The sequence below is a fragment of the Calcarisporiella thermophila genome (assembly GCF_041956535.1).
Source record: "Calcarisporiella thermophila strain CBS 279.70 unplaced genomic scaffold VTP21scaffold_3, whole genome shotgun sequence".
Lineage (NCBI taxonomy): Eukaryota > Fungi > Calcarisporiellomycota > Calcarisporiellomycetes > Calcarisporiellales > Calcarisporiellaceae > Calcarisporiella > Calcarisporiella thermophila.
This window is the reverse complement of record NW_027192193.1, coordinates 1-24226: the sequence shown is the minus strand read 5'-3', so window position 1 is coordinate 24226 and position 24226 is coordinate 1. Positions and strand designations below refer to the sequence as shown.

The window sequence follows — 24226 nt, the reverse complement described above, 5'->3', positions numbered from 1 at the left end:
GGAATTCAAGAGAGAAAGCACATCCTATATATATGATAGAATAGGAGATGATGACTAATAATGATGATAAGATACTTGCTTATACATATTTGTATAAGTATGAAATAACCGTCGTAACACAACAACTATCCAGACTTAGATCATGCCTGGTCGTTCTCCAACATATTTCAACTCAAACTAATATAATGCTGAATGCATTCATATGAGCGCTGATGGCTTAGGCTTATATTTTTGAGAAGCATTTATTACAATAATAAGAAAGAGCCTGATTAATAGGCCTCGAATATGTACAATATACTCACGAAATCTTTAATAGTTCTCAAGAAGCTTGGAATTTTAGTCGCAACGATCGAGAGTAGTCACAATCAATGGCTTAATTTTGCACTGTAACATTTTCAAAACTCCAGTGTGTTAGGTTCCCTGACTTAGATAAGAGCATCGGAGCAATCATGTATTGTATTGATTCGGCCAATACTGAGTTTCATTATTCTTAAGTTGGACATTTTAATTTCCAAACTTTGGACATGTCGGAAGTTAAAAAAGATGCTTCAAATCTATTCACTCGGTTGATTATTATCTATGCAGCAAGAAGTAAAATAAATATAAATGAGATAACAATAAAAGTGTGCGTATATGATAGCGTTATATTCAGACTAATAAAAATCAGCGATTCTCTTCAGATTATTTACATCGCAGAATCATAAATAGTATATTCTAGCGATTTCAATGAAATGAAATAGCTCGATGTTTTAACGTTTGCTAAAACTGTGATTGGTTATGCAACCCAGTGTGGTTACGGGTTGAAGTGAATAGAATGGGATCTAATTGGTGATATTGAAAATGACCTAAGTTACACTAATGATCACTACTACAGTAAGCTAATGAGTCTTAGTTATCCAATAAGCTTATTGTTTAAATAATAACGATGCTTTATTGGAAGCATATTTTCGACTCCGTAGTCGTAATTTAGTGAAAAATATTCAAACTAACGTTTCACTGAGTCCAAGAAAGTTCAGTAGTATAATGTTAGCGTAATTATTCAATCTAGCAATATTTAACAAAGTACGCGCAACTAACTTTAATGTTTCCTACTTGTATTAATAATTGATCTTGTCACCAACAAAATCGTTTCTTTCGTATTTTTCAGACCATATGTCATATCAAAATGCATTTGAATGGTTCAACCGTTGGGAATGGATTTTCGGCATAGAATGATGTGATGTTTTTTGAAAGATCCGTCTTGACTCGTTTGCAACATAAATATGCATAGATCTCGGTTTCTGTTGTGAAATACTGTATATTCTTCATTCACATAATCTCTTCAGATTCTTATAACTTCAAAATATATTCTACTAAAATTGCTATCATGAAGTTCATATTGCTCTCGCTTGTTTGTGTCGTCGCTGCCTCAGTGATTCGACCTCAATCTAAGAGTGTTCCATCCCCGGATGACAAATACAGAATAACCCCTTCGGGATCTGGCTCAGCAGATGATACTCTTACGGTGGATTCTACTGGCAATTCACTGAATAAGAGAATAAATTATGGTGAGCCGATTTCAGATGCCTGGATAGTCAAAATTTTACATAGTGAGAATAAAGCTATGACATGCACTGCATCGATGATCAATGAACGTTTCGCCTTGACCGCAGCCCATTGTTCAGATGCCCCAGAAAGACTACTAGTATCGAGTGCAAATGGTACTATTTACACGGTGATGCGTACAATAGATCATCCAGAATACACGGTTTTTTCGTCAGATAATTTGCACGATATTGCATTGTTGCGGATAAATGGTACCTACGAAAGCGAAGTATTCCCTTCGTTGGCTACTCGCGAATATCAAAAGGGTACTCCTTTGATTGTAGCTGGCTTTGGTGCGAGTAAAATACCGGGATATAATGAAAATCGAAAATATGCACTATCGACAGAGAATAGTATCGCTTTTTACAACAGAGACGGCAAGGTTATTCTCAATGAAAAAGAAGTAGTTGTATCAGGGCAAAGTGTGCTATCAGGATTTCGCAAAGGTGATTCTGGCGGTCCCTCGTTTCTACGTGAAAATGGCAAGCCCGTTCTTATAGGAGTGCATAGTCAACATGATTCAGATATTAGCGTAGCGAAATATCGGAGCTGGATTGAGGAGAATATTGCCAGAGAATAAGAGCAATATAATCTATCAACAGCAATAGCAGGGCTGCCATACTTCTCAATCTCTTATATAGAGGGTGAAATAGAGAATATAGAATACTTTCAATAAATTTTTTCATTATTTATTTTCATATAATATATGCACTGCGTGCAGTAGAGTTGAACAAATAAAAGTATAACAAAGAAATATTTTTTCATTTTAATTTTTGTTTGAAAAGAATAACTAGTAAAAAGTGATTTGCCAAGTGGAAGCTAGTGTACATTTAAGAGCTATTTCTCAATTGACATATTACAAAAAAATTCAGATAAAAAGTTACATCAATGCCAACATTAAAAACTATAAGGTGGAGGCTGAACTAATGTTGGAAAATTTTCATAGTATCCATTATATTGTATTATTTGATCTTTTATCATATTAGAATCATATCATATATCTAAACCACATATCTGATGGCCTATTGGTTAAATGCCAAAATTCGGCGCTAAAAGTTTTGTTCATATATTTAAATATTTTATAATAATAGAACCATTTGTTTTTCCCCTTCCCTTCTCTGCTTTTATGCACTGGGCCATTGAATCGGTTGGAGATATTTCAAATCTAAAATTTGTTAATGGTGCAGGTGCTCCACCATCTATTATTTAGTATACATGCTGTAGTTCTATAACTAGTCAGATTATAAACAGCTTAATAGTAGCACAAATTAAGAGCCTATGCAAATGTTAACTTGGCATATAACATGTACTAATAAACTTACAAATACCACATTTTACTAAACCTTTCACTTAAGCTTAGAATCTAAGCTTAAAACAGCCCTTTACGTCACATATTTTTCACGATGTTACAGATTTTTCGACAATAATATGGTTATTCCACCTACCATATATTGAGCAGAAACTTTCGGAGAGTGAAAAATATTTTTTTCATGGTTCAACCGCATCGTATTAGATTTTTTTCAGTAAATATAATAGTGTATCTAATTCAAGAGCTACTATAACTATGATACGTTGACGACCCTTTAGATATTATGCACTAAGAGGATTATTCGACTACATTTGTTTCAGCCCAAAATAATCAGTCAGAAAATAATAGCTAATTGAAAGCTGAGCCCTGAAATCGCTAAATAAAATGGTAAATTCTCCGCTTAAACTAGCGGTGCCTATAAGGAATGCCTACATTACATACCCATACGACTAAGAGAACGAACCTCTTTGAGATCCGATCAATAAAGTTATAATTTCTTCTAGACATGTTTAGAGACACGTTACACCAAACCATCAAGGCAACGATTATACAAGATATTTTTGGTGCTCACAATAAAAACCTCCTTTCGCATATTTACCAATAGATAATGCTTCATCTAATCAAGCAAAGAAATATCAATCACTACACTACGCTCTTTGAAAATTTGTGGAAATATGGCGATATTAGACTTTACACTCTTTTTCATTGGTAAGATATTGACTCTATACATTAACATAGAACAATATCCAAACCAACACCTTGCATTACCATTGAATCGTTGTATTACATATATTGGATATGAACACAATAGGTCAGCATCAAGTGGAATTGCTTCGAGCGGATGGAATGTTCTATGATAGACTGAATTAAATTTCATAATTACTAATACCTAGTAGAAGAAAAATACGTTAGTTTAGGTAGGTTGGCATTCGTATCGCGAAATAAAAAAGCAATAAATAGCGATATCTTTTTATCTCTGTGGAAAATATATTTCATATTGTTTTAGTTTTATTTTATTTAATCAATATCTCTTCCTATTCTATCTAATATTGCACTAAACTTGTAATTCAAGCTTGATATATAATAACCACAGAATTTGGTAGGGTTGCGGTCCTGGAAGATAGTGACTCGGCGGTCTACATAATTGCGTTTGCGTACACCAACGGCGTCTTAGATGCTACAACCAATATCAATTTAGTTTCCATAGAATTCACCATATTAAGTACGACATCCTGTTAAATCGATATGTATATGCCAGCACTTTTTCAGCTCTTCCTCCTTTTTTCCTCTCAAATACTTTTGAACAACTCATATAAGTTGATATTTATGCTTGATGGGATATCCCATGTTCATGCCGATGAAGTTAGGACAACCGTCATAAATAACCATTACCCTTTCAATACTTGTCCATCGGAAGAAAAAAGACTTCGTTATATGGAGACATCAAATCAGAAAGAGCCCCTAGAGGATTCATATATAGAAGTAGATTATCGTGAAAAGAATTTGGCAAGCGGTCTGGACGGTAAAACACAAGTACCACAGGAGGTGGTAAAAACCAGTGAGCCAGAACTATTCAAAACGTCTCACATTGACCCTACCGCCCTCAGCACCACTCGCTCGCTCTTTCTCACGGCAACTGAGCGACCATCAAGCACTCTTATCCCTGACATAATTGAAGACAACATAGATCCCCTCAACCCCAACAAAAGTTATTACAACGTTAATGTTGGGCTGTTTGCACTTGTTTTCGGATGCATTGTGGCTTTAGTTGCCCTTGGTCTAATTTTGCCGGTAATTCTTCCATGTAAAGGGACGAGATCTAGACATCTGGCTATCCAAGATGCTAATAGACTACCACCCTATATTGCAACGATTTGTTCTGACAGTTATCAAAATATGAGCGAAGAGGGGATAACGAACGAGCCACTGCCGATGTATGTTTCGCATGATACTCCTCCGCCTAAGTATGAATTGGCTCTTGTAAGCGCAATTAAGGGTGATTTATGATAATATATCAATGTATTTGTGGTTTTTTTTTAAATTTTTTAATATTATACCATCCTACTACACTTTGCATATTAATGTCAAGTCACTTACAGAAAATCACAATCTATATATGTTAGAGAGTAGAGATGAAATAAGGGAATATCTCAAGTATTTTAAACCACCAGACTACAAGTATTCTTCTCGAACTTTAATAAGAAAATTAAGTCTAAATTTAGTCCGATTAATACTCTTAACTAAACCTTTATCGCTGTAAGTTTAATTTTGTCGCGAGAGACCCAAAATTTATTCATCTGTTTTAAAACAGGAATTTTCTCGTTATGTTTTTTATAAAATAATCACAGTGTTCTTCTCGGATCATTAATTTTGTAGTGTAAGGGGGGTTAGATAGTTTACACTCTTAAATATATGTCTACCCAAAATCTTCAACCCAGCTCTAAACCTTCCACTCTATTTCCTCTTTTTTCCATTTTTTTCAAACCACCATTTTCAAACCTTTTGAGCTGGATAAGAAGCATAAACCGGGTGGGGTAGAGGATTGTCCTCACTTTAAAACTGTTCAGGATATCATATGATCGAATCTATATTTCAGATTTAAAAGGATTCTATCCTATTAGTTTATAGTGCGTGCAAAAGCTTCTTAGTATGTAAAACACTCCTACCAAAGGAAACAATTCTCAATTTGACAACCTCTGGGAGTTTTTTTTTCATATGTTATAGGGTGTAAATATCAATATAAAGAGAAATATTTGAAAACAAACCGTTAGATTTTATAATTAGTTTAGTTCAAGTTCGATTGGTTTCTACGACAGTAAATGCTAGCTGTAATATCGAGAGTTTCCTAAAAGTATGTTGGAGTGGCTTAGATGATTGAAATTTGTGCAAAAAAGATAGATATAACGCGGTTGCATAGGATAGTGGCTCACTTAGGGTAGGAATATTTGCGGTAAGACTCGCTAATGGATGTAGTTTGAATTAAGACAAAGGCTCGGAGCTCAATCACAAGTGCACTGGAGCTATATTCTCGGCGAGTTTAATGGAGACAGAGCTACACTGACAAGCAAGTTTATTTGCCCAATTGCTGTATTCCAGTTGCAAAGCTACACATTGTACAGCCTTCTAATACATTGTCACGAGGCGCTTCAACATTTTGCCAAATATTTGTGATGTACTTCGTCAAAATATATGCCGGCACCTGATTGGCTCGGAGCTGGAAAGCTTCTCGGAGATTGTAACAGGCATTTTACTTAGGTTAGGCTGAAAGTGAATTATGAAGGCTTCATAGAGCAGCCAAGAGATTTCCTTCCTTCGAAATTTACGATGAGGCAAGTTAGGAAAATACACAAAGATCATCTTAAAAATGTACATTACCATCAACCAAAGCAAAGATGCTTGGTAATATTTCAAATAGTTGTGCTTGCATTGGCCCTGCTTGGGATTTTCAACTTATTCCACTCAAGATTTCCGCACAAATTTGCAAAAGTGAAGTACCAGTGTTGATAAATACTATTATCGTAAATGCTCACAAATGTAATTATAAAATTATCAGAATTATTGCACAGAACCTGTCTGCCTTGAGACTGCGGCGGGTATTCTCCGAGACATCAATTCCTCTGTCTCACCATGTGACAACTTTTATAATTTCGTATGTGGAAGATTTAAAGAGCATCACCATATCTCTCTCGACTTACCCGAATGGACTGGGAGGGATAAAGTACAGGAAGAGAATCTTCTCGTAATTCGAGACATCTTAGAAGGTGATTATGATAATATAGGTGTCGGGAAGTTAACAGAAGACGAAGAACATAATGATAGAGAAGTATTTGGAAAGGCCAAAATGGTTTATGATGTTTGTATGGGTGGCGCCCCTAATGAAGAAGGGGCAGGAAAAATACTTACCGTACTGAATTTTGTATTGGAAGGATTTCCCCTCCCTCGCCCGTTACCAGACTACTTTGGTGGAAGAGTAGAGAGCAGCATTGTTGCTGACGATAGAAGTGCGAAGTATAGATTGGGGTCCACTCTAGGTTTATTAGCTAATTACGGAATCAATGCCCTATTCAAACATAAGCTCTGGATGGATGTAAAAATGGCCAGGTTGTGGCTTACTCAACCGGAGCTTGGGATGCCGGCATTAACGTACTACCAAAATGAGACCATGGTAACTGCATATAGCGTTGCAATTTCAGAAACATTTTCAAGAATTGCAGAGGATGTGATGATATGGCCTGATTCGGATAATAAGTATGACCGGAAAGTTTGGGGGATTATATCAAAGAAAATTATTGAATTTGAAAAGCGGCTGATGGAGCATTATCTACCACCGTGAGGATTGATATTTTTTTTTTTTCATAAATTGTTCACAAATAATTTGTTGATTTTACTTTTAGGCAGCTGCGAGAGGATCCTAGTCTGTCCTATAACCTTATGAATATCACATCACTTCAACGGCTTGCCCCTATGCTTGATTGGGACGATTATTTTCAACATTTCTATTCTAGTGATAGTAGCGCAGCTGTAAATGAGGATATCGTGGTGGGTTGGCCGGAATATGTCGGCAATCTTTCCTCAATTGTTGCAAATACACCTGATCCAATTCTACAGGCATTCTTGCTTTGGCAAGCAATTATCGAATATGAGAATTACCTCCCCGAGAAACATAGACAACCTCTGCGCAAGCTACACAATATGCTATCTGGAACGAAGACACAGTCAGATTCACCACGCTGGCGCGCTTGCATTGCTGAGGTGAGCAATTTATTATGGCATATTCCCGCTCGTTTTTTTGCCTTAAGACGTTTTGGTCCCAATGGCAAACACGCTCTTATGGAGATGCTTGAAAATATCCGTGAAGCGTTTACTCAAAACCTTCAACAACTTGATTGGCTTGATGATATGACACGTACAAATGCAGTTAAAAAAGCAAAAGAACTTATGGTAATGGCTGGATACCCAACGAAGTCTCCCAACGTGATGTCTCCAGGCGATTTGCAGAGATACCATTCTAATTTCTCAGCAAAACTTTTGGATTATCTGGATACAGGTATTGAAGGAAGAAGATTTAAGTTTGCTAAGTTTACACAGTTATTGGGAAAGACACCAGACAGGTATGTTTGGGAAATGACTTCCTACAGGGTTAGCGCATATTATGTGAGAGGATTCTTTTTTGGACATTAACAAGATATTAGTTTTTTAACCACAAGTCTTTGGGATGTATTTTAGGGACCGAGTTTAGCTCACCTAGCCATACCGTCTGGGATTGCACAGCCACCTTACTTCCATGTTGAATTACCGTCTTACATCAACTATGGTGCTATTGGGACAGTGATTGGACACGAGTTTACAGTATGTATTGAAGTGGCAGTTTTGATTGTTTTAGCATGGAAAATATATTAATGCACCTACACGTAATAGCATGGGTTTGATAATATGGGCCGAAAATATGATGGTCAAGGCGCAGTGCGTGACTGGTGGAGCGAAGAAGCATCACATAATTTCGAGAAGAAAGCACAATGCTTCGTTGATCAATACTCTAAATTTACTATTCCGGCTCCTAACGGTAGTTTTGTTGCTCTAGACAGCCGAAATACACTCAGTGAGGACATCGCAGATAACGGAGGGAGGCTACAGTCATATTTGGCATGGAAAAACCTCTCCAAAACTAACCGGAAGGACAATCTATTGCCTGGGCTAGATCATTATACCCCTGAACAACTGTTCTTCATATCAGGTGTTCGATTTTTCTGCGGTTACTCCACTCCAGAGATGCTGCTGCGCCAAGTGCTTACGGACGAGCATTCTCCTGGAGAGTTCCGAGCTAACGGCGTAGTGATGAACTCGGCAGAATTTGCACGAGCTTGGAATTGTCCAATAGGTACCAGAATGAATCCGAAAAAGAAATGTGCGATTTGGTAAAAGAGGAAATAATTGTTTTCATTTGGTACATAGTTCTCGATAAATTTTGAATTCCATTTTTGTTAACCTAGCTTGTTTGAACATTAAGACATTAAAAGATTCAAGATCACATCAATTCATCACAAACCCTATTTAACGATGAAAAATATCAGGTTGATTATGAACTTAACCTCCTCCCCCCCCCCCCCCCGAGGAATAGATAGACAGACGCTTACCAATCCAATATCTACAGTAATTCAATTATGCTTGGATTGTCTCTACTATACTGTAATAGCAAAGCTACGATAATATCTAAAATAAATAGATATACAAAACTACTAGCTGACGACAGCATGCAGTATTTACAGCATTGACGGAGTTCTTCTATTACTATGTCTTCTCATTGCATCTATCTTATTCTAATATCGCGCGTCTAAAGAAAAATTATAAAATATTTTTGAGACCTTGTAAGTTTAGAGAAATTTCGGTTGAATGTGGCAATTAACTGTGCATTGCTTAACTTTGTTTAAATATATAACTATTGAATTTCACAAGCACGAGTAGATAAAAAATTTGAAATTATTCAAAAAGATAGAATCAAAGTTTTAACTGTCCTAACTCCACATATCCAAATTTATTTCCCTCACTCGAACCCATCCAACAGCTTTGGATTCATGCTCCTTCGAGTATTAATCAAAGCAAATATCGTCCTTCGTATGCAATCCTAACTTTATGAAAATGAGTAAACCTCAAATCTACAATCGTCTCTAACGAGGACGAAGTTAAAAATGCTTTCAAATTCGAATAGTTTACTCCCTTATTTCCAATCAATTTTTACTACGCTTATCCTGAATCAATTCCTTTGTAAATATATGGGAATAGAGGTCACTATTTTTGAAAGCAAAAGATGAGTCTAGCATGCTACGTTGAGTTATTTCATTTAATACACATCGCTTATTTTCCTGTTACAGCTACTAACCCCTTTTTGAAAGGTGCAATTATAACTCATTTCAGCATTTGTATTGGTGTAAAGATAATTAGCAAACTGGTTTGAAGAACTGGAAAGAAAAGATTCATCTATTTAGTATACTATAATGTAATATAGTGTATTATAGTGGGTCAGATTTTTTGATGGACGCCTTATAAAATAAACCATCGAGCATTTTTCATTACAAGCATTTTAAACTATCGATTGTCTGTTCGCAATCCACATCGGCACCGGCGATCAATTCTATAAAGCATGCAGCACTTTTCGCCGCTTGTAACATTAGCAATGTGATAAAAGAAAAACTACAGTAAAATTCAATCATTCCAAAATATATATATTTTCAATTGCTTATTTTTCCTGCTTTGTTTTTAGGCTGTACGTTCCAGCAGTTCCTTTGAAAATACGACTGGTTTAATCTCTTCTAGCACATCCAAAAATTGCCAAGTAAGTAGTTGCGTTAATATTCCTCTATTTTCCGTTGATTGTAGCATATTTAATATTTTAATAAGCTCCTGGAATATCTTGCGTCGTACCCGAACACACGGGTGCATTTGAGCCATGAATTTAACATTTTCGCAAACAGTATGTGCTGCTATAAGAGATCGCGTTTTGCATCTGATCTGGGCATTAATTTTCCACTTAAAATACCTTATACAATGGATTAAACCCTGATTATTGACATGTGGAAATGCTATAGCATCCATCAACGAGTATTTACGAGAAAATATTTTTACCTTGACATACTCGTCGAATGCCTTTTCACGCAGTTGCTGCATCAAATTCGTTTCCAATCTCCCTGTAGGTGCGTCTGACTTGATAAACTGTCGCCAAAGGGCACACCATTGTGACCAAAAATCATAATTTAGGATAGGGAGGAAAAATTTTTGCCTGTCGTCCTCCCCGCAGTATGGAATATATTCAGTTTGTTCATTTTGTAAGTGTGCAGCAAGGCCAGCCAGTTTTTGCACGATCATGACATCGGGTAGGGACCAATCAATGTTTTGTAGCTCCAAGAGTCTAGAAAATGTGGATATCTGCAGTAATAAACATATCTAAAATATCTAGTCAGCTAACTTGATAAAATGAACTCTTTGCAGTTATTACTAATGCAAACTTATACGACTCGCTATCTCTCGTCGTTACGGTTGGTTTGGGGGACGATTTAATAATATTCATATTTACTAGAGACGGCTTGGCGCAATCAAATACATAGAATAATTCGCGCATGCAAACATCGGCCCTTGGAAATATTCAATTTACATGGTATTAATTGATCAGTACTACACGGTGCAGCCTAAGTTATCAGATAATGACTGTTTTTACCAGATCCTTTTTCGAAACTCTAGCTGGACAGAATCCTTCTCTGTAGAATCGTCCCTGTCCATCTGAAGTGCGAATGCCATCCGTACGGCTTGCGAGTAAAATGCATAAGCTTCCTTATAACGCGACAGCTCTTGCAGACAGGCATCCATATTTATAAAGGCAAGGACAACCTGTGGAGTTGGAACATCAAATACTTCTGCCAATGACCGTTTTGCCTGCGCTAGCAGGCTTCCTACAGCCGCACGGAGCTTACTCCTAAGAGGCGCCTCCGGATGTTTTAGCAATAAATGGATAGCTGCCCTTGCAACCGCGGTGTGGACAAGTGCAGGGTCGAGTTCGCAGCAATAGTAGCTTTCAAGAAATCTTTCGTGATCTGGATGTATAGAGTCTATACAGCAAGTACTCAAATAAACATGAAAAAGTTGCTCGATGAGCCGTTTCTCTTTGGTAGTGATAGATTTTGTCGACCATCCAAAGAAGCTGTCTTCAATTGGTGGCGGGAGAGATTGAAGCTTGAAGTAAGAGCAGTAGTTTGTATGCTTTGTGTTGGTGGCTAATGTATATATCTGTGGGGAAAAAGAGTTTTTTGGTAGTAAGATGCCATCCTTGATATACTGAGCGCTAAGAAGACGATGTAGATCAGTATAAGAGTTGAGTTGAAAGTATTGAGCATCAGAAGTCGAAAGAAAATCACGAAGATTAGAACACCCTTGCTGATGGATTTCTGCTTCATCTGCTATATTATTCACAGTAGTGAAGCGTACGGCATTCATTGGAGCATCTAGCAATAGGCGGATTTACATAGGGGAAAACGCGGTCCTTAAAAATGGGAATCAAGGATTTCTAAAATACTCTCTAAATCTAGTTGCGCGAAGTTGAAATAGATATCGAGAGCGGAACATCTTTATTTAAAATCCCGATTGAAACGATGAATACTACCGTCTCAATCCAATAAAATCTATGTAGATGGAGTCGAAAAAGTAGGGTTTGCAAGCGAAACGGATGGGAGAGAGGCTCCAAAGTACAACTAGTGGCCTATGAAGACATAGTCAACTTTTTGTGTAGCAAGACGACCCAAATAGGCCCATCCATCTCGGTGGGGAACTCTTTAAAGTGATATGGAAAAGCTGAAATTGTGCAGCCATTAACGCGGTGCCTATCTTCTGGTGCACTCGGTAACCCTAGCCGTCTCATGGATTCTACTTTTTGGCTGGTTTGGATTGTTTAAACATTGACAATGGGCATTGTTTCGATATCTGGGTTAAACACCATCTTTACCCTATACATCTTTCCATAGTTCATGCTCTGCCCTATTTGGATTCCAGCACCAGTGCTTACTAAAATCCCATTCAAGGGGCCGAGCGACGGGCTAATTCATTTTTAGCTTGCTTGGACACAGCTATCTGGCTGCTATCCGGGTCTATCAACTAGCGCAAGCTCTGGAGAGGCAGGAGAAGAGGTTCCGTTGAAATCTTCGGAGTGCCCCATCGGATTCCAAGGGAGAGTTCGTGGCGAATGGCTGCACTGCAACTGTGTGCTCGATTTTCGATGGCAAGAAAACACGCAAGCTGAACAAACGACGTGCACAATTTGAGGATCCAGAGCCCATGCAGAAGAAGGCTTGTTTGCCGCACTGAGGACGGGGCAAGGGGAGGAGCAGCAGCGCCCTGGACCAATTCGAGTTGGGAAAAGCAAGAGAGCTCGATATGCGGGGACGCTGAGCAGGATCCGAAGCGGTAGCAGCTGTTCTGGTTTTGGCGTGGTGGCCCAGCGCAATCTGCACGCCAGATTGCCTCCAAGTCGGTGCAACAAGCCCCATTCAATGGCTGCATCCGCCCGTCCCTCTGCGCACTTTCTCATGCTCCTCTCTCTTCGCGATAAGCGTTGGGCACCAATCAGAAGGCCACGGTTTGGATTGGAGGGCTGGCATTTTCGGTGATGATCAGCCCTAGTTAAAGTTTTCATCCCACCCTTGGGGTCGGTCCTCGATCAATCCTCGCTCGAAAAATTCGGAGGAGCTAATTGGACAGACTCTGAACCTTCTCGCGCACATCGCAGAATCGCATTCATGCTTTGCGACGCCGACACTTTCCGTAGCTTCCTTCATACCATTTGCTGCGTGCAGGGTCACAATGAGTTCTTCGCATTTATTCACCCTTACGGCCTCTTTCCCATTGCTAGGCGCATTCAACCACAACGTGTTCTCCATCACGTTACTTCAAGGCGTCGAGCTTATATACAGTAACTGAGCGCATATACGCTCATTTCTAGCGTATTCCTTCTGAAACACTATCTTATGCTCTTTCCAACTTGATTTCTTCTCGCTCGAAGGTTGCTAGGCTAATCCTTAGCGCCATTTGTTCACTTCTCAGCGAGCACGCGAGCTTTTACTCGGTCCGGCCAGTTTGGTACGCCTGCCGTGTACTCGAACTCTTGTAATCATTCAATTGTATTATTCAGATTTTCTTCAATAAAGGGTTGAATATCATAGAGACCAAGGGTCGCTGTAGGGATATATGCTGTACCTTGTTTAGAGGACATCTTAGGATTCGATGTAGGTTCTCCACCGATGTTATTTGGATGGTTCGAGATAGGAGAGTAGCGTAAAAACACCGCCGCTTAACTCAATGAAACACAATTAATATATATTAATGGTCTTATTACCAATCGGTCATTAAACATAAGAGCTATCTGAAATTAATAAATATAGCCGTGAGGAATCGCACTAAGCCTCCCAAAATCTCTCCCTTCCACTCTCATATCCTTACTCTTAGTTACTACGTATTTAATCTTGGATTAGCCGCTTTACTTGAGAAAACTAGTGCCGTCCGCAATTGGCGAACTCCAAGATCTATAATCCTCTCGTTAGAGAGCTGGTCGTCCATATCCGCCTTCGACGTCTACTATCGGAGGGATCATGCATTGGACGCTAACATTACGTGCTTGCTTCTTTCCTTAAATCACAAAGGAGCGGGCTAAATCCTCGGAAACATCTCGAAGCATGGACTGCTAGCGTAGTCCGCATTCTGTATTTTATACTAGGCCTAGTGTATACGACAGTATAGTAAAAATAGAACAGACAGACAGCATTCCATGCTTCACGATGATGAGGCCGATTTATTGAACAAATTGAACTGGATACAGAGTAACATCATACGGAATGCTAAAGAAGAAGGAATGAAATTTAAAGATCTTAACTGGAATAACTACTGCATAAATAGATGCGTAATAATTCTATTACATGGCCCTCCCGAGATGAAGGTTGAGGAAGGAGGGTGGGATTGTGAAGCATGGACTACTGACAGTTTTTTCTTAGGCCGTCGCACACGCTAGGCTTATTATCAAAATTATTTACCTGAGAACTCTCCCATGCACAGTCTTGCAACCTTCTTAGGGCATTGGCAAAGACTTTAAGTTGACTAATATGCACGTGACCTATGGTTAAAAAACCACTAAGAGAACGTGATATAATCGATTGGTTCTATGGTAATGAGAAAATGGAATTCATGTCTAATGACCACAAATTTGTTAATTTGCAAAACGAATCCTTATGAAGAATATAACTCCCCGCTTTCGAGATTTTATTTTAAAGAAGGTATCTCATCTCTTGTTTGTCAAGCCAAGCAAAATGTACAAAGTTGCATTGAACTGTTGAAGGTTTTCTACGCTCTATAAACTTCCCAGGAACTTGTCTCACCAATATTAAACTTTAATACTTCGAAAATGCGGCTCAATCTAGCTCGTTCCATGAATATTTAGCGTTATATGCTATCATTTATTAACCACAATCGGCTTCATACGCTTCATCAACGTACAATATTCACAATGTCTCTTATGAAGGCAATCCTCATCGAAAAACATGGTGGAACGGAGGCTTTACAGCACAAGATGGTGCCGATACCAAAAGTGAAAGAAGGTCATTTACTGGTAAAAAATTATGCTAGTGGTAAGCATTAAAAATGTTGTGTTAGCCCTAAGCAACTCCACTAATGAAGAATTCATCAGGTGTTAATTTCGTCGACATTTATCAGCGCACTGGGCTTTACAAAGTATTATAAGAGAACGTGTATTTTACAAGATGAAGTCTGGTCGATTTAATCTCAAACTATTAATAGTCAGATCTCCCCCTAATCCTCGGTCGTGAAGGTTCTGGTATTGTGGAAGAGGTTGGTCCTGGCGTCCCTAATTTTCGGAAGGGTGATCATGTCGCCTATTTGGGATCTTCAACCTATGCTGAATATTCGCTAGCCGGTGCAGACCACGCCATTAAGTTGCCTGAAGAAATCTCATTACGAGATGGTGCAGGTATTTTAAGCCAAGGGTTGACTGCACTTAGTATGCTAAAATATAGTTATGAGGTTAAGAAGGGTGATTGGATTTTGGTTCCTGCTGCTGCGGGCGGCACGGGCCTTTGGTTAGTGCAACTGGGACGGGCTATGGGCGCTCATGTAATAGGGGCAACCTCAAGTGAAACGAAAGCCGAAATTGCAAAAAATGCGGGTGCTGATCACGTTATCATATACACTAAGGAGGACCTTGTTGAAAAAGTGCGCAAGCTCACTCCGAATGGAGAAGGGGTTCATGCGGTATACGATGGAGTGGGCCAGGCCACTTTCGATACTAGCTTAAAATGCCTCCGCCGGCTAGGAACTATGGTTAGTTTCGGTAATGCGAGCGGTAAAGTCGAGCCCATTGATCTACTAAGATTAACAGAGGGAAACTGGAAGCTACTGCGCCCAAAACTTTTCAACTATATAAAGACTCGCGATGAATTCACGGAACTTTCGAATGAATTGTTCAGACTAATGAAGCAAAATGATATAAAAATTCATATAACCTCTTACAAACTCTCGGATATTCAAAATGCGCACAATGATTTATCAAACAGAAAGACGATAGGCAAGGTAACTTGATTTTGATCGCTTCATTATTTTCGCAAATTTTCTCGTAATAATTTCTTTTTCTATCGTTAGCTTGTACTCCAAATACAATAGAACAGTTACTAATAAATCTATTGCGTTTCTGAACAAGAAGAAATGTGTCACCTCTGTACTAAACAATACCCATTGTATCATTTCAATAATACCAGATCTAAGCGTACTATTTTCTTAAAATCGAATAAATTTTCTACCATTAATGCTATTAATACCGCATGTGTTCCCTCAATCTCTCAAAGATTAAAATAGTTTTATGCCTGCTTATGCTTTTAGATTCCTGTGAATGGATGTATATGTTAAATAGACTGCTGATTTGCCTTGTCTGTTTCGTTAACCATCGCATTCACTAGGCATATACCTGAAATGCCATATTAGCTGATTCCCCATTTTTTTAAACTATGCATTACCTTATTTTTCAGATTGATTTCCAATATATTTGTTCAGGGTCACCTTCAAGAAGTCTAAATTATATCGCCTTAATAAAAAAAGCGAAAATTAACAAAATTGGTTGAAAAAGTCTTGAATAGACATTTAAATAATAGGCCTTTTCGTTGGTAAGGATATCAAAAATGAAATCTGTAGTAAAACAACTAAATTATGATTCAGTGTCCGGTTTGAAATTACATAGTCATAACATATTAATTCTTATATAACCACGATCAAAATTAATAATCCTCCTATTTTACATACAATCGGGTTCAAAATAGTTTGAATTTTTTGATGGTTATTTCTAAACCGAAATAATTGTATTTTTACTATCCAAATTATCCTGCTCATCCTAATTATCCACGATGAAAATAATCGAAACCAGCCGTGCACTAATATAATGTCATCCTACTGTATATTAATAATTTAACTACCAACTCAATACTTAGTATGAAAACCTTTATTTAGAACTATTGCTCCGATTTTTTTACCCATACTGTCCACAAGGTACATAGGTGGGATACCCTCCCATCTTTCTTTTAAAGCCTCCTTAAGTTGACCTTCCGTTGTCGGAAGTGGGTCCCTTTTACATTCTCTGTGGTCTAGCACATCCCAAGAGTTTTCGATGTGGTTGTAACTCAGACAACGTACTATTAGGATAAATAGTGCCGGTCAAATCCGTAACTTATTCAATAAAAAAAATAAAAGTAAAAGCAGATGGCACTATATAAAACATAATGTGTCAAAGAAAACGCAAATATTTTCCTAATGACTAGATTGTTTATTTTTTCTGATTATGGTAAAATGCTTGATTTTGCAGTGTCATCTACATGTGTTCCACTTTTTTCGTGCGCCTGTGAACTCAAATCCGTTATCACTTGGGCCATGATGTCGCTTGGTTTTCTAGGCCGTTCGATCTTTGGTAGAAAACAAGGAGTGCCATTTTCGTGACAATTAATATTTTGTTTTTTGAATGGCCACCGTTTTGCAAAGTATCGGTGATTGGCAAGTGCATCGGAGAGGGCTGGATTAAACAAAAAAATAAGCAAATTAAGAATGCCTTGCATTCCGCCAAGAATCGTATTAGCAGTATTGGTGAAATCACCAAAAGGTGTGGCTCTTGCTCCCATTGTATACAGAATTTTTAGCACGAACCCAGCAGGCATACAAATAATCAACACTAAGGGATATCCAAGAAGTCGGACTACTGATTGAATTATTTTCCGTTGTCTTTCACGATTCTCTGATTTGATAGTGGTCTGCCCTTTATTCATATTGTCCAGGCGACGGAGAACGATACCTAGAGTTGTTAGGATCAAAGTAATGGAGTAGAAGATACAGGCAAATATGACTGAGCTGTGGAGGATATTCATGGCTAGTACGATATGGGTTGGCCAGTTAGACCCGAATATTTTCTAGTTTGTAATACCGTTAATACATAGAATACAATTAGGTAAGGGTCTGAAATCGTGATATTCAATTATATGTCTTCAAACGATCCTTAGAGAGGGTTAATGGGCAGAATACTTACTTTCTCGTTATTCCACCATAATTTCCCGTAAAATAGATAAGGAGCTGCAAGAGCAAACGACACAAGGGTGCTTACTGGGACATACCACCATTGTACTTTTTTCAAATTCCTGCGTGCATGAATGAAGGAGAGTTGTATATCAAAACTAATGCACATGGTTATCATGGAAAACCAAAGGGGGAAAAAGTGGAGACTCCAAAGAAGAAAGCGATATATCCATTCATTAGAAGGTCCAACACTCTCGATAAAATCTGGTGCTCGATTCATGAGAAAACATGCTCTGAAACAAGCATCCGTAAGACCAATCCAGAAACTTAGTCGGAAGGAAATGGCGTTGGTAATGTCGGGTTGTAACCAACGAAGCCAGACCACAAATACCATCATAACCACTGCACAGAGAATCGAGAGGCAATTCAGAGCAACCTCTCCATCTGAAATCAAGAAAATCATGTTCTAGTTTCTATCGTATTGGCAAAGAATTGTAGCTGCTTATGTACATAAGGCTCACGTATTTTTATTTACTCACCTCTATTTTAGAAGGCAGAGAGCACGTATGGAATTTGATACAACAACTGGCTTTAATAGCTCTACCTAAGGGTTTATATATACATGCGGTTAATTTTATCTCTAATAAATGGATTTCTCAAGTACAAACTCTAAAAATTATATAAAGTTCGTATACATCGGTTTTTAGCTATGCTTTGATTCGTACACAATAAGACAAAGAAATTACTCTGCCCCTACAGGTTCAGTCAATGCCTTTTGGTCCCAGACCCGAGGTTACTTTTGTGTTTGGCTGTAACCTACAAGCAGAAGCTAGAGAATATGGTACAGGTTGCCGAAAAACTGTTGCAATGATATGTCATATTTTCTATATCAATTAATTAATCAATAACTACCCTAGGAAAATGGATCGGAATATTCTTGTAAAAATGTACAACACTGAGACCAGTTTTATTAATACGTGATACCCATGTTTAAAAAAGAAAAACTATAATGCTGGGAGGTTAAAGTTGGAAAAAGTGTTGCAATGTCCTTTACAGATATGCCACTTATATAGAAAGTTTTCACATATTGCGTATTTCACTCTTTTTTACTGATATTTTGTGTGTCCTCCTTTTGCATTATATACAGCACGCACTCGCTCCGGCATGCTTGCATAGAGCTTGCTGAAAAATTCTACGTTTACGCTTTCCCATTCTTTCTCAATATGTTCCCATAGTTCGTCCTTGTTCTTCGGAAGTCGTTGATAATAGCTTAGTCTTCGTTTCATTTCGTTCCACATAAGCTCCATTATATTGAGATCAGGAGACTGTGAAAATCATTCCAGTACATCTATCCCCTTGTTTCGTAACCATTCTCTGGTTAGCTTGGACGTATGTTTTGGATCGTTGTCTTGCTGGAATATTGTTGGGTTTTTAATAAGATTAGGTTCATAGGGAAAAAATGTCCGATTCATTTTTTTTTTTCAAAAATTTAGACCGCGTATCTTAGAAATAATTTTTTTCAAAAAATTTGTGGCTTATTATTTTGCTTGAATTCAGTAGCATAGTGATACGTCACCCTAAATCCTTTTTAGAAAAACTAGATATTGGGGGGTACTGACTAGTAGAGGCATAACGAGGATGATATTGTTAATGTATCTAAGTAAGCAATGTAACAGTTCTGAGACTGTTAATGATTCGGATCCTTAATTAATAATGAATCCAATTCAAGAGAATGCATAATGAATTCAAGAGAACGGTGAGGAAATAATAGAAAACACATCGAGTATTAAATAAAGATGAATCTCTGGGAAAAACCTTAAAAAACTTTCATGAGCATGTGATCAGTACGTACATAAAAGGAAAGCGGTATTAATTGTAAAAGGAGATAGAGGTTTGGTCGTGTTACACTTGGAGAAATACCAATTGTGATCCCAATTGGCATCCGCGGATGCCAATAGTGTGGCAATCTTTCTTTCATCTCTTTCACGCAGAGTTCGAGGGCGACCAGCGGAGGGCCTCGTAATGTCGGGACGTTGCCTTGCTTCTTCTCTGACAACCTTAGCTGCCGTGGTATGATGTATATGCAGAGCATCAGCGATCGTTCATGAGGAGGCCCCTTGTCATGATGTTAATTTTTACCCTCATGACGCTATTAAGGTCTAAGCCATAAATGGCCTAGGATCGTAATACCAATTTTATTAACTGTTATTTTGTATAACATTATTTTATCATTCGATTGTTTGATCTTTAAATAGTCTCTGCTATTTGTTTTCTGGTCTTTACTTCTTTTTCTTTGTTCTTTTATTATATTTTATTATATTATTATAGAGGAGTCCAAAAGTAGAAATACTTTTGTAACACCCCTTCTTTTGCGCGCTGGATAATACTGACGCGGATCTTGTTAGAAGTGGGTTTCATCCTGGTTGCTCTTATTAATGATGTTATTAGAGAATAAGCGCTTTTTATATATCAGAGTACAATGGGAAGAAACGAATAAAAGAGCAAAAAAAATTCATTTCTAAAGAAATTGTATACAAAATATTAATTATTGAATTATGTAGAAGTGCACTTTTTATAACTTCAACCTCCCAGAACGCCAACTTTTGTTTGATAAACAAGGCACGCACATATCTCAAAAAGTGTGTAGACACTGCAATTTTTTTATAATAACTTGCCCTCCCTAATTTTATGAAGAGTTGATGAAACATTTGGCGTCAAATGAGATGTGGCTTAGGCACTCCTCCAATTTCGGACGCGACTGTATCCTATAATTAATCTATGAATAATTCATGATACGAGCTCCGAGGGAGCAGATATCCAACCTATGTTTCTTCGATTTCTCGTACAAAAGAAGTTTTAATTTTCTTAGTCATTCTGCTAATTTTTTTCTATTTATTCCATATAGACGAGAGTCTTAAACCTTTCCTATATATTTAGTATCGTGGAAACATTCTCTACAGGACCATTTGAGAATCATTCAGATAATTAATAAATAAATAAAAATAATAAATAATATTTGTTGTTTTTTATAAGTTGTATTAATTTAATTGAAATTATTGGGTTATACGTACTGTGTGCGCTTCTGCTAATTTATCCAATTACTAGCAGTCAGCGGCATTTGAGCAGCGTAAACATTCTAATGCTCCACCGCTACGAATACCTACTCCTCTGGCTGCAGAGCTGTCGTCTTTGTAGCACGATACCACTTGCGTAGGTTTTCCAGCTCTCGTTTGCGGTAGGCTAATTTGTCTGCCATTGAAATCACAATCCAAAAACGCTACGCCTTGCGTTTTAATACATACATCCCCTTTTCGTGGCGTGAAGGTTAAAGTCTTCTTTTCGCAAATTTTTTCTTGGATTGATAATTCCATATTGAATCCCGCTTCTCCAATGTTTATTGGCGTTCCTTCTATTTTGCCATTTACTTTGACTGAACCGCCTATTTTGAAATTTACGTCCGTACATGCTTCGAAGTAATCAGTCATAGTTTGATCGGACTCAAATCTGGCGACGCACAACTGCTCCCTATAGACCTTAAGCTTACACGTGCAAGAGCCGGAGGAAGGGGGCCAACCACCACCGCAAGTTAAGAAGCAGTCTGCTCCAATGCATGTTCCACCAGCAACAAACTTAAGTGATTTAAACTCCACTGTTCCGTTTTTAATAACATTGCGGTCAAACGGCCATGAATAGTGCTGACGGCACAGATCTTGATTGAATTTGTCCGGGAATATTCCGTCAGAGACGGTTGCCAGCTTGCAATCAGGCCAATTAGGCGAAAACACCTCCCGCTTGTTAAAACGCTTCCCTGAGGCCACCGTCACTAAAAAGAGGATTGCTACTAATTTCAACATCTCAGTCAAGACTTGTAGTTTGTTAGCTTTATGATATTTTATGGAATAGCTTTTATAGTATTTTTAAAGTTTGAGTGCATATATATTAGCTAATTTAAAGAATATATTTTTGTTGTGATAAGAATTATTACCGGAGTTCGTGATAAATGAGAATAGGAAGTAGGTTTCGCTTACGTGTTTCTATTGCTTTTTTCACACAGTTTCTCAGGAGGTACGGGTAAAAGCCATATATATGAGATAAAGTTTAAATAGACTGCTGACTTCGCCTTGTCCATTTCACTAAAGCCGTCGCATACGCTAGGCTTGAGTATGAACTATAGGACTTGCAAATTTTTATTCTTAAATCATAATTAAGTTAATGAGTTTTCATCGTATGCCCTTTCCATTTCAATAGTGGTGCACGGACATTTGGACACAAATCTTTGTTTCTAATGTGGCGCGGATGCGGGTTTTATATAAGGCCATATTTTTGAGATAAACTCAACTTCATTAACTCTCTTTTAAAAATAAGATCAGAGAGTTCTACAGACGGAGATTTTTCGATGATTTTATCGGATGCATTCTATTTGCAAAATTTTTGCTTGGGTACTTTATTTTACCGACCATATCATTAGTATGTGGCGCGGATGTAGTTTTTGTACAGATCATAATCATGAGAAAACTTACATTTTAGGAGTTAAGTCAGAAAGTTCCACCTTTAGAGTTTCAAGGGATGCATTCTATTTTCAATAGCGTTTAACTTTACCTGCTATCCCAGTAAGAAGGGACAGTAACTCTGCGGAAATATTTCCCATTTTATGGTGAATTTTATGGTGATAATGCTGAGTAGCCTATTGGCTCAGCACTAAAGGTTTATCGGGAAAAATTGTCCGAAAAGGGTTTTATTCAAAAAAATTATGTACGTTTTCCAAGGTTGCCTAATAAACTAGTTTTAAGCTCCGCTGGTAAAATCCTAATTTGGGATCAAACCAAGCCATCAATTTTAGGGCTTAGCTTTTATTCGAATATGACTGATAGGTACATCTAGAAAAATGAGAATACATCTGAATATTTTTTGTGTTTGGCTTTAGTCTACAGCCAGAAGCGTGAGAATACAACTGAATATTTTTGTTCTTGTGTCACAGGGTTCGAATGGTAGACAAAGATCTTATGAAATAGAAGATCGGTCTTTTATTAATAACACCATAATAATAATATCATAAATAAAAGGGATATCCTCACCTTTATGAAATAGAAGATCGGTGAGGATTTGTAAGGAAATGAACTTAGCCAAGTTCAATGTCCTTAGAACCTTTGCTTAGCATCGACCTTGATCCATCAAAGACCAAGCAACACCCATCCCCCAAGAACAATACAAGCATTTACCCATGAAAACCTACTTTAACTTAGTTATACTTTTATCCTTCTTACATTATTTAAGACACACGATCATTCGTCAGAATTAGTTTTAAGAATCACTCAATGTCACTCTTCCCTTAGTTTTCTTTAGTCAATTCCCCCTTTTTGTCTTTAGAATAAACCTTGTCTTTGTATTTCTTAGCCAAACCAAGCTTCCTTCCTTATATTCCTTATAAAATTCATAAGCGAATGGGTTTGTATATAAATAAGAAATCACAAATAACACAATATGGTTTTTCACATGACTAAACTTAAAATATATCTCATAAACACAATAGAACAACAAACTATCAAAAATGGTAAAAGATATTAACTTTATCTCGGTAGCATAATGAGCTGAGTTAATCCTGTTACATCACCCCCCCTTAGAAAACAGACGTCGCGGCGATTAAGACGATGTGGCGGCTTCAAATCGTCGAACGATATCTGGAGCGTTGCGAAGATGTTCTATCGGTTCCCAAGTGTTGTCTTCGTCGGGATATCCTCGCCATTTGACCAAGTATTTCTTATTCTTTCCGCGCCCTCGCGAGCGAAGAATGCGTTCGACCTCATATTCCGGTTTCTCAGAGCCATCATGAAACATTGGGGGTTCATAGGGAAAAAATGTCCGATTCATTTTTTTTTTCAAAAATTTAGACCGCGTATCTTAGAAATAATTTTTTTCAAAAATTTGTGGCTTATTATTTTGCTTGAATTCAGTAGCATAGTGATACGTCACCCTAAATCCTTTTTTGAAAAACTAGATATTGGGGGGTACTGACTAGTAGAGGCATAACGAGGATGATATTGTTAATGTATCTAAGTACAAAATAACGCTATTCCTGTTGCATACTATTGTTATTTTAAATCAGTTTTCAATAAATAAATATGAAAGGAATAGTATGGGAATGCCGATATGCGAAATAAAAACGAGCTCTGGTAGAATGAAATAAACGATGGAATTCTGGTGGAGTCCGAAAGTACCCTCGGAGAGGAATTATAGTAGGTTAGG

The 24226-nt window shown here is 37.7% G+C and overlaps 8 protein-coding genes across 8 annotated transcripts; 4 read left to right on the top strand and 4 right to left on the bottom strand.

The window, feature by feature from the left end:
* Positions 1-1366: 1366 nt before the first annotated feature.
* Positions 1367-2164, top strand: VTP21DRAFT_6900 (uncharacterized protein; the record flags this gene model as incomplete). Its single annotated transcript, XM_069397582.1, has 1 exon — positions 1367-2164. The coding sequence occupies one exon, from the start codon at positions 1367-1369 to the stop codon at positions 2162-2164; it is 798 nt and encodes a 265-aa protein (XP_069255127.1).
* A 2163-nt stretch (positions 2165-4327) lies between these two features.
* On the top strand, positions 4328-4900 carry VTP21DRAFT_6899 (uncharacterized protein; the record flags this gene model as incomplete). Its single annotated transcript, XM_069397579.1, has 1 exon — positions 4328-4900. One exon carries the CDS (start codon positions 4328-4330, stop codon positions 4898-4900), a length of 573 nt encoding a protein of 190 aa, XP_069255126.1.
* Positions 4901-6217: 1317 nt separating this feature from the next.
* On the top strand, positions 6218-8812 carry VTP21DRAFT_6898 (uncharacterized protein; the record flags this gene model as incomplete). The annotated part of the gene is made up of 5 exons (XM_069397578.1): positions 6218-6379; positions 6447-7222; positions 7288-8047; positions 8120-8242; positions 8312-8812. The coding sequence occupies 5 exons, from the start codon at positions 6218-6220 to the stop codon at positions 8810-8812; spliced, it is 2322 nt and encodes a 773-aa protein (XP_069255125.1).
* Positions 8813-10418: 1606 nt separating this feature from the next.
* On the bottom strand, positions 10419-11875 carry VTP21DRAFT_6897 (uncharacterized protein; the record flags this gene model as incomplete). The annotated part of the gene is made up of 4 exons (XM_069397577.1): positions 10419-10427; positions 10514-10831; positions 10884-11019; positions 11103-11875. The coding sequence occupies 4 exons, from the start codon at positions 11873-11875 to the stop codon at positions 10419-10421; spliced, it is 1236 nt and encodes a 411-aa protein (XP_069255124.1).
* Positions 11876-12512: 637 nt separating this feature from the next.
* VTP21DRAFT_6896 (uncharacterized protein) lies at positions 12513-13311 on the bottom strand (the record flags this gene model as incomplete). The annotated part of the gene is made up of 2 exons (XM_069397576.1): positions 12513-13050; positions 13142-13311. 2 exons carry the CDS (start codon positions 13309-13311, stop codon positions 12513-12515), a joined length of 708 nt encoding a protein of 235 aa, XP_069255123.1.
* A 1616-nt stretch (positions 13312-14927) lies between these two features.
* VTP21DRAFT_6895 (uncharacterized protein) lies at positions 14928-16096 on the top strand (the record flags this gene model as incomplete). The annotated part of the gene is made up of 4 exons (XM_069397575.1): positions 14928-15048; positions 15108-15151; positions 15218-16006; positions 16076-16096. 4 exons carry the CDS (start codon positions 14928-14930, stop codon positions 16094-16096), a joined length of 975 nt encoding a protein of 324 aa, XP_069255122.1.
* A 1163-nt stretch (positions 16097-17259) lies between these two features.
* Positions 17260-18152, bottom strand: VTP21DRAFT_6894 (uncharacterized protein; the record flags this gene model as incomplete). Its single annotated transcript, XM_069397574.1, has 2 exons — positions 17260-17880; positions 17997-18152. 2 exons carry the CDS (start codon positions 18150-18152, stop codon positions 17260-17262), a joined length of 777 nt encoding a protein of 258 aa, XP_069255121.1.
* A 2932-nt stretch (positions 18153-21084) lies between these two features.
* Positions 21085-21837, bottom strand: VTP21DRAFT_6893 (uncharacterized protein; the record flags this gene model as incomplete). The annotated part of the gene is made up of 1 exon (XM_069397573.1): positions 21085-21837. One exon carries the CDS (start codon positions 21835-21837, stop codon positions 21085-21087), a length of 753 nt encoding a protein of 250 aa, XP_069255120.1.
* Between the last annotated feature and the right edge of the window lie 2389 nt (positions 21838-24226).